Raw genomic sequence first — 14,761 nt, 5'->3', positions numbered from 1 at the left:
TAGTTGCTCCAGCTCGTTCAGGGTGGTTCTGATGTGGTTGGTTGCAGTGGTGGACTTCGCTCTGGGGTGGATGAAGACCAGGACGAAGAAGAATTGGGGGATTTCCCTGGGGAGGTAGAATAGGAGGAGAGAGAGTGCCAGGAGCTTGCTGTCTGGAGTGCACAGTTTCTCTCTCACATGGACAGTGGAACCCTAGTGGGGGTTCACATAGACACACACACCTCCTCCCTGTAGTTTCCTAGTGATGTCACTGTTGTGGCCCAGTCTGATGGAGGAGCCGAATCCGTCCATGTGCATTGTGCTGATGTCAGCATCCTTGTTGAGCTAAGTCTCTGTGAATGCCAAGATGCATGTGCTCCTGCACTCATGCAGGTGGTTGATGTTTGCCTGGAGCTCATCTGTTTTGTTCCTCAGCAAGCAGACGTTGGCGAGGATGACTGTTGGCTGCTGTTTCCAGGTTTCACGCCTCAGTCTCACCCTGATATAAAGAGAAGAAGCAGACATAAACAAACAAGATGGCGGCTCTGCATTAGCGCTAGTAGCTGTGAACAGGAGTGAATAAAAAAAAAGTGTGAAAGTAAAAAGGCAGTAAGTTCCAACAAGCTCACCCTATAATCATGGACTATCCAGGAGGTCAGTGAGCTCCCTATGCCAGAAACAGAACACACAAAGGCCAAATAAGAAGGAAAAGCCAACTAAAACCGCTCTGAGCCCCAGGCCAGTCATCTGCACGAGCAAGACCTGGTTCTGGGTCTTGATTCTTGGGCAAGATACTGAACCCCTAATTGCTACTGATGGCCCTGCCATGGACTGGTGACCCGTCCAGGGTGAACCCCGCCTCTCACCCAATGTCAGCTGGGATAGGCTCCACCCCTCAGACCCTTAACGGATAAGTGGTATAGAAAATGGATGGATGGAGGGAATTTTTTCAGGTAAAGATGGACATTTATTCTTGACATTTTTAAAAGCTCTGTGGATGTATTGTTGTTTTTAAGTATTTGTTTTATTCAAATTGTTGTCTCTTATACCTTTAATGGTCAATAGTCCCTGGACCACAAGAGCATAAGTCCACCTTCTCTCCTACTAAAGTGGTTCGAGGTGGGCCTGGTGCAGAACCACAGCCCCCCTGGAGAACCACAATATCCAACTAACTTTCACATCCAGCACACAGACTAGACGATGTGGAGACAAGTATTTAAGAATCAGCTGGACACTAAATCCACACTTCCATTCCAAAAAGAAACGTGAAGACAAAGTGAAAAAGCTTTTCAAGTGATCATCAATCACAAAGGTTGGACTGAGGGGAATAGTAAGTGTGTGTGTGTGTGTGTGTGTGTGTGTGTGTGTGTGTGTGTGTGTGCGCGCGCACGTGTGTCCAGCTGCTATACTCGTATGTGGAGAATGTGAAGCGAGTGTCCGCAGGTGTTCTGTGTGAATTGGCCCTGGACAAACAGTCTGCTGAGCTCATCGATGCCGAGGGAGCCTCAGCGCCACTCATGGAGCTGCTGCACTCAAACAACGAGGGAATTGGTACACACACACACACACACACACACACACACACACACACACACACACACACACACACACCCTCTCACACACACACACACACACACACCCGCACACACACACCCTCACACACCCTCTCACACAAACACACTCACACACACAGAAGCCATCTGAGCAGGACGGTTCATCAGGAACGAGCCACCAACTTGAGCTCCAGCCTCTTCAGGCAGCAGTCGGTGTCCAACGGCAGGGACACGAAGGAGGAGCCGATCGGCTGTTGTAAGGGTCACAGTGGGAAGCAGTAATCACATGACCGGTCCTCGCAGAACGATTACTGGCTGCCCATTTATCTAACACTTGACATGTGGTTTTGATGAACCAGGAACCAGTACTGGCCAGTAGTAACTAGTATTACCCAGTGTTCCCAGCAGTCCTGAACTGTAGAGTTCCCATGAGCTGGATAACTGAGGGTCCATTCTCTTGCCCCTGATTGTGGAGTTGTTTGTGTTGACATTGGTTCAGCTGTAACCAGTACTGCTCTCCCAGTAAAAGCCCTTGTGTAAGTCCTGCAAAACAAATATTAGTTTGATATAATATCATATTACAAATGTGCTTCTTGTTTCTTTTTGGGCCATGACTTTTTCCTTTGCTTACTAGACGTGTATTACCTCTTCATGGAGAACCCTTCATCCAAATGAGCGGTGATGCCTTCAGGAGAACGTAACGTTGTCCTTGACTTCATTGCCGATGTCTCCTTGCAGCCACCTATGCTGCTGCAGTGCTGTTTCGAATCTCGGAGGACAAGAGCTCAGACTACAGGAAACGAGTGTCAGTGGAGCTCACACACTCGCTCTTCAAACACGACCCTGCTGCCTGGGAAATGGTATGAATTCTTACATTTCCGGGGGGGCATTTCTGATACACCTGCTCACCACCTGCTTTCCTCAGAGAATTGGTGTCACCTACAGTGACTGCCACTTAATAAGGCCACTGCACTGAGACAGCTCTGATGACGTTTAGTGGAGAATATAGGGACTGTTTATTTCTGTTCTGCATCTCTGAGATGCCTTTCATACCCCGCCGATGGAAAGAGAAGGAACAGGCATGGACAGAACATGAACTGGTCCCAGTCTGTGAGCAGTAACGTAGGTCACGACAAAAACAGAAGAATGACAGCTGCATATCTTTCATTCTTCATGGAGAATTGTTGGGTGGAGGTTCATTGAAGGAGGGAGGTGTTGGACCTGCTCTACTTGAAAAGAGTCAGGACAGAACTTTGGTTGGGGTTTGGTGCCACTCAAATAAACCTGACTTAATTGACGCTGCAGATACGTTGTTGCCCTGAGTGAACAAGTGCTGCTGACCCGACAGGAATGGGAATGTCAGTCTGGCTGTTTGGAAATTTAATCAAATTATGATTGAAATGTAGACAAATATTCTCTGTATATCAACCAAAAGTGTGTTTGTGAAACATATTTGAATATAAAATTCCTATTTCACACTAAAACCACTAGGGGGGGTTTGCCCCCCCCCCCTCCACTGGAACGCAGTGGTGCAGAAGTCGATGAGTGAGGTCATGTCCTCTGGAACGGCTGCTGTCCAAGCTGAAACGATCCCTCTACAAATGAGACCTGTCATGTTCACAAAACCCTACACAGCCATGGGAAACGGTTCCATGGGTCGTGTTTTATGTTGTATGTTTACTTATTACTCTATTTCTTGCACATGTGTGCAGCATGGAATCGTAGTATTAGTATATTATTGCAACACATTACTGTTGAGCAGTCCCCTCCATGTAGAATGATACCTATTCCAAGCTGATCATATAAAATATTGAACTGCGGTTTCATGCTACTGCGATCTTGGCTGACCGATGAATTCGGCAGGTTCTTGTTTCCTGGTTCAACTTTCACTCAACAAGAAATGGACTTTGAATGAAAAGAAGATAAAAGCTTTCAATGGAGGTGTAGCAGGGCTCTCACGTGTGTGCAGCGTGTTCGTCGGGTTGGGGGATACAGCCCTGATTGAAGCTCCCTGACATGCACTGGGTTGGGATTGTGGTTATTTTGGTGAAATCCAACTGGACTCAACCGCCATAAATGGTGTTTGACGATGTTTGTCTGGTTTTATCTGATGTGTATCTCTGTGGTTTTTTTTGATTGAATGTTTTAATCTATTCATTTTACAGTGACCTTGAGTGCCTGAAAGGCACCTATACATAAAATGTATTATTATTATTATTAGTATTGGTATTATTATTATTACCATCAGCACCATGTGACCCTGAAATGCATACTTTAACTTACATTGTGCCAAAGACATAACTACTTGCGTACAAAGTAATAAATGAAGGTTATTCTTTTTTCTTTTTTTTCTTTTACATATCTACACCGTTGATTATCATGAGTTAGTTTGCCTATCCAGAAATACTTCATTGACCAATCTGCTTTAAAAACCAGTGATACTGCCATCGTGGTCTTTGAGGGCACTGATGACTGTGCTCCTTCCTGTCCATGTTCCTGCAGGCCCACACCACAGTTCCCCTGGAGCCGGCGTACCTGTCTGATGGTGAGTCACTAAAATACTCCCAGACCACTGTTTACAAATGGAACTTTCCATGTGACAGCATGTCTGGAGAACTTCATGGGTGCCACTCTAGAATTCCTGATTCTAGCATCGCTGGGAGTGGGGAACTCTTGGGCTGCGCTCAGCACTACACTGCTTTACAGGGAGCTTCTCTTTACTGTAGCAGCTGCTGCAGACGAGCTGCTCAGCACCACGTGGCAAACAGACACCGCTGCAGCTGAGGAGTGCAGCAACATATGTCAGCCGATGAAGCAGACATATGTACCTCTGGAGATGCTGACCCAGCATGTAATCGTGAAGGGCCATTTACCAGGATGACCACTGCTGCCTGTGTCAGTCAACACTGACTGTCGATAAAATTTCTCCCTTAAAGCTGATGAGATGTCAGCGTTGTAGGGTTAGTAGAAAATTATTGTACATTCCAGGAGTCACAACCAAGACAGCTTGGTACGGTGAAATGGTGCTATGCAAATGGGGGAGAGCCAGTCAGGATAGTAATACTACTTACACTACTACCTAATCTTCAAAGGTAGTTTGGTAATTCTGTCAGATTCCATCAGGAGTGATGACATTTGACAGCAACAACAGTAAGCTGGTTTTATGCCCTTGGGCCAGAGATATTCCACTCAACCCAAACTCTCTTTCTACCGACGGGGTAGGACAAGATGAACCAACCCTAAGCAGGTTCACTTTCATGAATAAAAGCATGTTTGCAAGTGTAAACAATCATTTAATTACATGATCTTAAATTAGTTACATGGACAGTTGGTTAGCACCAAGTTAACAACCAGTCCAGTTCAGGCATTTCATCATCAGCGATGAGGTCAACTTCATTGTCCCCGAAGGGAACTTTGTCTTGGGCTTGTGGTGCACAGCTGCATCCACGTACAGTGAGTTCGGAAAGTTTTCAGACCCCTTCACTTTTGTCACATTTTGTTATGTTGCAGCTTAATGCTAAAATCATTTTAATTCATTTTTTCCCTCATCAATCTGCACTCAATACCCTGTAATGACAAAGTGAAACCAGAATTTTAGAAATTTTTGCAAATTTGTAAAAAATGAAAAACTGGAATGTGCCATTCTCCTAAGTATTCAGACCCTTTACTCAGGACTGAGTTGAAGCACCTTTGGCAGCGATTCCAGCCTCCAGTCTTCTTTAGTATGACATGACAAGACTTGCTCACCTGGATTTGGGGATTTTCTGCCGTTCTGTTCTGCAGACTCTCCTCAGCTGTAGCAGGTGGCATGGAGACTGTCGGAGGACAGTCATCGTCAGGTCTCTCCAGAGATGTCCGATTGGGTTCAAGTCAGGGCTCTGGCTGGGCCACTCAAGTACATTCTCAGAGTTTTCCCTGAGCCACTCCTCAGTATCTTGGCTGTGTGCTTTGGGTCATTGTCCTGTTGGAGGGTGAATGGTCAGCCCAGTCTGAGGTCCTGACCACTCTGGATCAGGTTTTCATGAAGTATATCTCTGTACTTTGCTCTGTTCAGCTTTCCCTCAACCCTGACCAGTCTCCCAGTCCCTGCTGCAGAAAAGCACCCCCACAGCATGATGCTTCCCCCACCATGCTTCACCGTTGGGATGGTATGTGGCAGGTGATGAGCTGTGCCTGGTTTCCTCCAGACATGACGCTTTGAATTCAGGCCAAACTGTTTAAGCTTGGTTTCATCAGACAAGAGAATCTTGTTTCTCATTGTCTGGGAGTCCTTTAGGTGCTTTCTCATAAACTCCAAGCAGGCTTTCCTGTGTCTTTCACTGAGGAGAGGCTTCTGTCTGGCCACTCTGCCATTAAGCCCAAACTGGTGGAGTGATGCAGTGTGAAATATCACATTCTCCTAAGTATTCAGACCCTTTACTGTGACACATTCAATTTACATCCGATGCCTTCCATGTCTCTTGATCATTTTGAGATGTTTCTAAACCTTAATTGGGGCCCACCTGTGGTAAATTCACCTGATTGGACATGATTTGGAAAGGCACACACCTGTCTTTATAAGGTCTCCCAGCTTACAATGGAGATCAGAGCAAAAACCAAGTCATGAGGTCAAAGGAACTGCCTGCAGAGCTCAGAGACAGGATTGTGTGGAGGCACAGATGTGGGGAAGGCTACAAAAAAAAAAATGTCTGCTGCATTGAAGGTTCCCAAGAGCACAGTGGCCTCCATAATTCTTAAAGAAGTTTGGAACAACCAGGACTCCTCCAAGAGCCGGCTGCCCAGCCTAACTGAGCGATCGGGGAGAAGGGCCTTGTTAAGAGAGGTGACCAAAGACCTGATGGTCACTCTGGCTGAGCTCCTGAGATCCTGTGTGGAGATGGGAGAAACTTCCAGAAGGACAACCATCACTGTATCACTCCACCAGTTTGGGCTTAATGGCATAGTGGCCAGACAGAAGCCTCTCCTCAGTGAAAGACACAGGCAAGCCTGCTTGGAGTTTATGAGAAAGCACCTAAAGGACTGGATCGCTGCCAAAGGTACTTCAACTCAGTCCTGTCCTGAGTAAAGGGTCTGAATACTTAGGAGATTGGGACATTCCAGTTTTTCATTTTTTATAAATTTGCAAAAATTTCTAAAATTCTGGTTTCACTTTGTCATTACAGGGTATTGAGTGCAGATTGATGAGGGAAAAATGAATTCAAATGATTTTAGCATTAAGCTGCAACATAACAAAATGTGACAAAAGTGAAGGGGTCTGAAAACTTTCCGAACTCACTGTATGTGGATGGCATACAGACAGAAGGACAACCATGGGACAGCACATTACGATGGATGTCAACATAGGTGAAATCATACAGCAGCAAGGGATGACCAACAGTGTTACATGCATCAAGAGTGCATTAAAAATACATGGAAACATCAGAATAGAAGAGAGAGAGACTAACAATGCATGAACCCAGAATAAATTGAAGAAGTTATACAAATAAAAAAAAACTGTCCAATAAAAGAACAATCGAGTAAATTCAACTGGTGTGGCTTCCAACTTAATCCCTTAAGCAGGGCTACTTGTTGAGTAGAAAGACAGTAGAAGGGAGGACAATTTAAAACATGTACTTCTACTTCTGCTGACTCTGTAATATTTTCCTGTTGTCACCAGCTCATAATCAGGAAGTCATGTATGAGAGGGATCATCCAGAATTTTCCTTGCCTGCCTGACAAAATTTCTCATGTTGACTGAAGTTCCACAATCTCCATCTTAATGGTGATAAATGGTAATACTACAATGCTGTTTATGGCCGTCCTCCACAAAGCCATCTCGTGTTTTGTTAACTTGCTCAGATTCTGCTGATGAGGCCATTGCCACTTGGTTGGTGTTTTATTGTGCGTGTGTGTGGAGTTTGTGGCTATGTTTGGCCCACCAGAAGTGTCAGGTGTGTTTCAGTCGTGTACCAGAAGCGGTTCAGCATGCTACTTCTCAAGGAATTCGCAGACAGTTTATTTTTGACAGACAGTGCATGAATCTGCAGAGAACAGATCAAGCAGGAAGTCCTTCCACAAATGGCATGGTGAATCTGGTCAATTTTCAAAATAAAACACCCTGTGCAAAGTCATGCTCACAAAATCAAACCAAAAAGGACACAATATGACCACAAACTCCACAAGCAAATGATAAAAACACATAAACCAAGACAAATAAAACGTGCTGTATCTGAAATGCTGCTGGTGGAAATAGCAGTTGAGCTGAGGACAGATGTTTTTAGCGTCAGCAAAGCTGTGCCTGGTGAAAATTAGGGGTGAAAGAGATCATATTCAACCTATAAAATCTGGCCAGGGTCAATAAGGGTGCCCAGGCACATTCTGAGTGAAACAGCAGAGTGCACTGCTAGCCTTGCTGCGTGGACTCCCTGCCAGGGGTGCTAACCCCACTGCCCATTCCTGGGGCCCCCTTCATCCATTCCCTAGACCCTTAAACTAACCCTAACCATCACAACTAAAATGCCTGACCTTGACCCTATACCTGGCAAAAACCTAAATCTAACCCTGACCCTGAAACCAAGTCTTGACCTTCAGAAAGCTCTTTAAAGTCGTCAGGACCAGCCACTCTCCTCACTTTGCTGATTAAATGTGGTCCACACTATGTAGCAAGTACAAGCACACACACACACCATCCTTGTACTTATATCTTTGTGAGGACTTTCATTGATATAACACATTTCCTCACCCCTAACTATCTCCACTAACTGCCTAACCCTAACCTTGACCCTAAACCTAACCTGAACCTGATTCTAACCTCAACCCTAAAACTAAGTCTTGACCTTCAAACGACCCTTTGAAGATGTGAGGACCGGCTAAAATGTCCTCACTCTGTTGGTTAAACACGTATTCTAGTCCTCAATATGTAGCAAGTACAAGAACACACACACACACACACACACACACACACACACACACACACACACACACACACACACACACAGTCCTTCTAGGAATTCATGGTGTATTAGTGAAATGTAGCAGATGATTAGAGGTATGTTGTTGCCGTGACAACAGAGCAGCAGCACCCTGTGGCCTTTCGATGGTCAAGTAGCCTTCAGGGAATATTTATGTGACTGATAGTTTTGCAATACTGTTGGTTGTTTATGTGGATTAAATCTAATTAGTGAGTGTTCAGGCTGTTACTGAGTATGCAGTAGAATTGATCAATACAGCATTGAAGCTACTGATTACAACCTTTAAATGTTTTCAAAACCCCTCTGAAGAAGAGAAAAGGAGGACAGAGGAGGGGAGGGAGCTGAAGCCTGAAGGTGAGTGTGAGGGAAGGAGATTGACCAAAGTAGAAAATGGCTCTTATCGCCATCACTGAGTTGCTTGTCCTCTCTAATTTCCTCTGTGTACACTGTAAAATCCCTCTATCTCACCATTTTCATCTGCTTCAGTAAATGGTTAAATGGACTTAATTTATATCGCACTATTCTACCCTAGCAGCACTCAAAGCTCTTAACCCCTCACCCAGTATCGTCTCATTCACCCGTTCACACTCACTCACACACTGATGGTGGAGCTGCCATGCAAGGCACCAACCTACTCATCAGGAGCAATTAAGGGTTCAGTATCTTGCTCAAGGACACTTCGACATGGTCACCGAGGTTGAGGATCAAACCAGTGACCCTTCAGTTGCTAGACGGTTACTTTACCTCTGAGCCATGCTGCCTAGTCAATATATTAAAGAGGGGAATATGTAGTTTTTTGAAAAAAAAAGTTTAATTCACTGCAGTGGTACAAACGCAGAAACACACAGACATCCTCGTAGCTATATTTTGTGAGAACCTTTATTGACATAATGCATTCCCTACCCCTAACCCTCCCTAACCCTTAAATCTGAACCCTCCCCAACCCCTGCACCAAACCCTAACCTTCCATAACCCTAACCCTCCTGAGCCCTTAACCAACCCTAGTCCCAAACACTCCTGAGGTCATAACTGTAACCTTAACCCTCATGAGCCCCTAACCCTTAACCCTTAACCCTCCCTAACCCCTAACTCCGAACCCTCCTTAGGCCCTAACACTAGTTAGCATGGATAGAGGATTGTGTGGTTACTACCTTCACTCTGTGAAACTTTGCAGTTTCAGAGTGAAATGACACATCAATACATGACACAAAATGGTTGATTGGGAATTGAGTGTCTGGAAATGTTGCTTGTGATTGAGGAGTCTAATTTGTCAAGGTTACTAGTTTATTTCATTACAGACCTTTGGACAGAAAGTTATCCTGGAGCTAACTTCTGGCATGTGCAAGCCATCTTTTCAAAAGTTTCCAGCCATACAATGGTGGAGAAAGTCGTACTCTGTTCTGGTTTGAACTGCAGAATACAGAGGATCAAAGAACCCCCTGATAAACAGATGTCAGGGGCATTGAGGATGGCAAAGACGCAGTTTAGTTACCCCTCGTGGAGATTTGGATCCCAATGATAAACTTCTCCCTTGCTTTGCCATGTCAGATACAAGTTAACTTGAAAAACTTCAGTGGGCATATTTCCAGGAGGCAAGGCAAGGCAATTTTATTTGTAGAGCCCGTTTTCACAAACAGTTTGTCTCAAAGGGCTTCACATGGCATCATTACAACATCCTCTGCCCTTAGACCCTCACATCGACTGAGGAAAAACTCCATAGAAAACCCTTTTAACAGGGAAAAATCTGAGAAACCTCAGGGTGAGCAACAGAGGAGGGATCCCTCACCCAGGACGGACAGACGTGCAGTAGATGTTGTTACAGACAAGAAAACAGTTTACAATACAAAATGTGGGAAACATGGAAATGTTAATAACAGTTGAAGAAGGAAGCTTCTGGTAGGGGAGGCAGGGAGAGCAAGCCAGCTTGATGGGGGACTGGATGGCAGACTGGTTCATGGAAGGGGAGCGCAGGCCAGTGTAACAGTAGGGAATAAGAGGGGGGGGGTTGGGGCTCTGGTGGATCTGTGGAAACACAGAGAGACTGCGAGACACCAAGGCCAAACTACAAAGTGCAACAAGTAATGGTAATGACAGTTCCAAAAATGTGCAGGGAGGAGAGGAGGAGAGAGGGGGAGAGGAGAGGAGAGGAGAGGAGGAGAGAGGGGGAGAGGAGAGGAGAGGAGAGGAGAGGAGGGCTCCATGTAACCTGATGTGTCCCCCAGCAGTCTAAGCCTGTAGCAGCATAGCTATCAATGGTTCAGAGCTACCTGAACCAGTCCTAACTGAAGGCTCTGTCATAAAGGAAAGTCTTAAGCCTGGACTTAAAAGTAGTCAGAGTGTCTGCCTCTCTGACCCATGGAGAGAGCTGGTTCCACAGTAGAGGAGCCCGGTAACTAAAGGCTCTACCTCCCAGTCTGTTTGTAGAGATACTGGGAATCACTAAAAGACCTGCATTCTGGGAGCGGAGTGCTCTGGTAGGACAGTAGGGACTAATGAGCTCTTTCAAATAGGATGGGGCTTTATCATTGAGAGCCTTTTAAGTCAGCAGAAGGATTTTGAAGTCGATTCTAGATCCTACAGGAAGCCAGTGGAGAGAAGCTAAAGTGGGAGAGATGTGTTCTCTCTTCTTAACTCCCGTCAAAACCCTCGCTGCAGCGTTCTGGACCAGCTGGAGACTTTTTAGGGAGTATTTAGGACATCCTGACAGGAGAGAGTTGCAGTGGTCCAGCCTAGAAGTGATAAATGCATGCACCAGTTTCTCAGCATCACTCTGGGAAAGGATATTCCTAATCTTAGCGATACTTCGCAGATGGAAGAAGGCGGTCCTGGTCACATGCTTTATGTGGGAGCTGAAGGAAAGGTCCTGGTCAAAAATGACTCCAAGGTTCCTTGCAGTTGTACTCGGAGTTAGGGTGATGCCATCTAGAGTAGAGATCTGATTCAAGAGTGTGTCCCTGAGGTGTTTAGGTCCAAACATGATGACCTCAGTTTGATCTGAATTTAGCATTAAGAAGTTAGAAGACATCCAGGATTTAATGTCTTTCAGGCAGTCTTGCAGATGAGTAAGCATACCTTTCGTTCCCCGTCTTCTGAGTGCCAACTTCTAGACAGAAAGGGTTCATCTGCATTGGACACGGGATATGACCAGAGCAAGGCTCAACAATTGTGTTAGGTTTTTAAATGAAATACCCCCAAGAACCTTGTTGGGTAGGGGACTGAGTGGTCAAGCCCCCTTATATTTGAGAATGTAATAGTTTTAGCTTTTTTTTTTAGACCTACTAGGGCACAATTAGATCTTCCGAGTAGAGGTTTAACTTTTATCCTAACCCTAAATTTCAGTCAAGATCAATGAATACAATGACTATTGGATATACAAAACTATCACAGAAAAATTAACCTGGCAACATTATTTCAGATACACAAAAAACAGGATGTGCCACCTTTTACACCTCCGTCAAATTGGATATCATTGATGGACAAGATCCCAGAGGAGGTTGAGTTGCTGATTGAAAAGACAAATTGGATTTTAAATAAAATTACAATTTTCATGAAGAACGGTTTAATTTGTTACAAGAAGAGGTAAAAGCATTGCAAGAATTGACGAAAATAAACATATTGTATTTAACCCCGGAGAAAAGGGGAGTACGGGGTGGTATTAGGAAGAGATCAATATATTAAAGAGGCTTATCAGCGAAATGATGAGACATACTATAAAAATTAGATGGAAATATTTATTTAAAAATCATTCCAATAATTCATGAAAAATGTAATAAGCTTTATACAGATAAATACAGGAGGCAACTCGTGAACTTGTCGACCTCTGGGTTCTGCATCTCCTTTTAAGTTTTGTTTTTGTTTAGTGTTAAAATCCATAAGAAGCCTGAACAGCTGAGTTGGCCTTGTACCTCCAGGCAGACCATTGTCTCACATTGTTCCAGTGAAATGTATCAGACTGCAGTATTGGTAGAGTATTTTTTTTTAACACCCTTTCAGTGAAGCATCCATCCTACATGAAGGATACCATCCATCCCTCCATGTTCCCCCTCTTCTCCTGTTGAGGGTGGTGGGGGTGGAGCCTATCCCAGCAGCCTTCCCCCTGGACAGGTCACCAGTCCATGGCAGGGCCAACACATAGAGACAGACAACCATTGGCTCTCGCAGCCACACCTACGGTCAATTTAGAGTCTGGATTAACCTGGTCCCCTCTTGATGTCTTTGGACTGTGGGAGGAAGCTGGAGTGCCAGAGAGAACCCACGCAGGAACAGGGAGAACATGGAGACTCACCCAGAAAGACCCAGTGCTCCAGCTGGGGCTCCACCCACAACCTTCTTGCTGGGGGGCAACAGTGAGGACCTCTGCTCCACCGTGCCGCCACATTCAGGATACATACCATTGTATTGATTCAGTTAAAAACATTAAAATTCCTTCAAATTTTCTTCTTTCACAATGGAGATAGAACGTTTATATACTAATATTACTAAAAAAACATTAGGATAAAATACCCTGATGATAAGAGGTTGGATGCAGCATGACTGCAATTATTAAAAATAAACTAAAATAGAAATGATTTTGGGTTCAACAATGAGTACTTTCTACAAGTGAAGGGAACAACAATGGGCAGAAAACTGCCCCTTCATAGGCCAATATTCGAATGGCAAACTGGGAAGATGAGGTCCTTGCTCACTGTCCCAAAAAACATTGAATTTTCTTAGACACCAAGATGATGCGTGAGGAATTTAGTCTGATATGGAGAAAGAACTTGAAAATTTTATTGAATTTTTGTTTTTAGTGCTTGTGACCCATCAATTGAATTAGAATATGAAGTCCATAAAGAAAAAAAATAGATTTTTTGAAGACCCCTTTATGTAAGGGACCATCTTGTAATGTAATTAAAACATTGGACATCAAAGTGTTCAAAGTGAAGGCACTGATTCTCATGCCCTATTGTTCAAAACTAGTTTTCGTCCAAAATCTCATGATTAGGATTTCATTGGATTGGTACACAACATGATTTTCTGAAGTAGTTAAAATTCTTTTTGGAGTCTTATGAAAAAGCAAATATACAGGGTACTTTTGGAGACATTGTTTGAAAACCTTTCTGAAAACAAAGTAAATGCAAATTAATTATCCCATTAATTACAAACTTCTCATCGATATTTGTAATGATTAATCACAAATTAAAACAAGCAGCGTTGTGAGGGCCTGAGCCCCTGGCCTGAATCCAAGGGTGTCTTGGTCCAGTGTGGTGGCCTTGTAGTTGAGGAGTTAGAAGCCTGAGTCTGATCAGAGAGTGAGAGCAGAGCTGAGAGCTGGCCCTTTAAGAACCCCTCCCCCACTGCTCTGTCTTTGATCTGTGCTAGAGTGAGAGCAGAGCTGAGAGCTGGCCCTTTAAGAACCCCTCCCCCACTGCTCTGTCTTTGATCTGTGCTAGAGTGAGAGCAGAGCTGAGAGCTGGCCCTTTAAGAACCCCTCCCCCACTGCTCTGTCTTTGATCTGTGCTAGAGTGGAGAGCAGAGCTGAGAGCTGGCCCTTTAAGAACCCCTCCCCCACTGCTCTGTCTTTGATCTGTGCTAGAGTGGAGAGCAGAGCTGAGAGCTGGCCCTTTAAGAACCCCTCCCCCACTGCTCTGTCTTTGATCTGTGCTAGAGTGGAGAGCAGAGCTGAGAGCTGGCCCTTTAAGAGCCCCTCCCCCACTGCTCTGTCTCTGATCTGTGCTAGAGTGAGAGCAGAGCTGAGAGCTGGCCCTTTAAGAACCCCTCCCCCACTGCTCTGTCTTTGATCTGTGCTAGAGTGAGAGCAGAGCTGAGAGCTGGCCCTTTAAGAACCCCTCCCCCACTGCTCTGTCTCTGATCTGTGCTAGAGTGAGAGCAGAGCTGAGAGCTGGCCCTTTAAGAACCCCTCCCCCACTGCTCTGTCTTTGATCTGTGCTAGAGTGAGATCAGAGCTGAGAGCTGGCCCTTTAAGAACCCCTCCCCCACTGCTCTGTCTCTGATCTGTGCTAGAGTGGAGAGAGAGGAGGAGCACCAGTATTGGAGTGTGGACAAGAGGAAGAAGTCGGCATACATGTTTTTGGAGGGGTTTTTGTCAGGAATGCAGTGGTGTGTTTGTTAAAGCTGTGGGATGGATGGTGTAGACGTGAGAAGCGTTTGTTTGACAGTATGTACCCTGAGAGGACACCGTCTCCCCATAGGCTTCCATTGTAAGTTGAAACGTGTCTCCCCCAATTTGACGGATTCTAAAATCCAAACCCAGAAATTCATATAAAAACTTTTAATAAC

General features: G+C 44.9%; 1 protein-coding gene across 2 annotated transcripts in view; it reads left to right on the top strand.

Moving 5' to 3' along the window:
- The window catches only part of LOC147245588 (junction plakoglobin a-like), a 92,431-nt gene that overhangs the window by 61,672 nt on the left and 15,998 nt on the right, over window positions 1-14,761 (top strand). For both annotated transcript variants that reach the window (XM_086186068.1, XM_086186069.1), the window contains exons 13-15: window positions 1,380-1,530; window positions 2,271-2,392; window positions 4,035-4,077. In XM_086186068.1, coding sequence (XP_086042194.1) covers window positions 1,380-1,530; window positions 2,271-2,392; window positions 4,035-4,077 — 316 coding nt within the window. The remainder of the gene's footprint in view (window positions 1-1,379; window positions 1,531-2,270; window positions 2,393-4,034; window positions 4,078-14,761) is intronic.

Source organism: Aulostomus chinensis, chromosome 18, assembly GCF_037954235.1.
Source record: "Aulostomus chinensis isolate RoL2024-O1b breed Wild chromosome 18, RoL_Achi_v1.0, whole genome shotgun sequence".
Classification (NCBI taxonomy): domain Eukaryota; kingdom Metazoa; phylum Chordata; class Actinopteri; order Syngnathiformes; family Aulostomidae; genus Aulostomus; species Aulostomus chinensis.
This window is presented reverse-complemented; position numbering and strand designations above follow the sequence as displayed.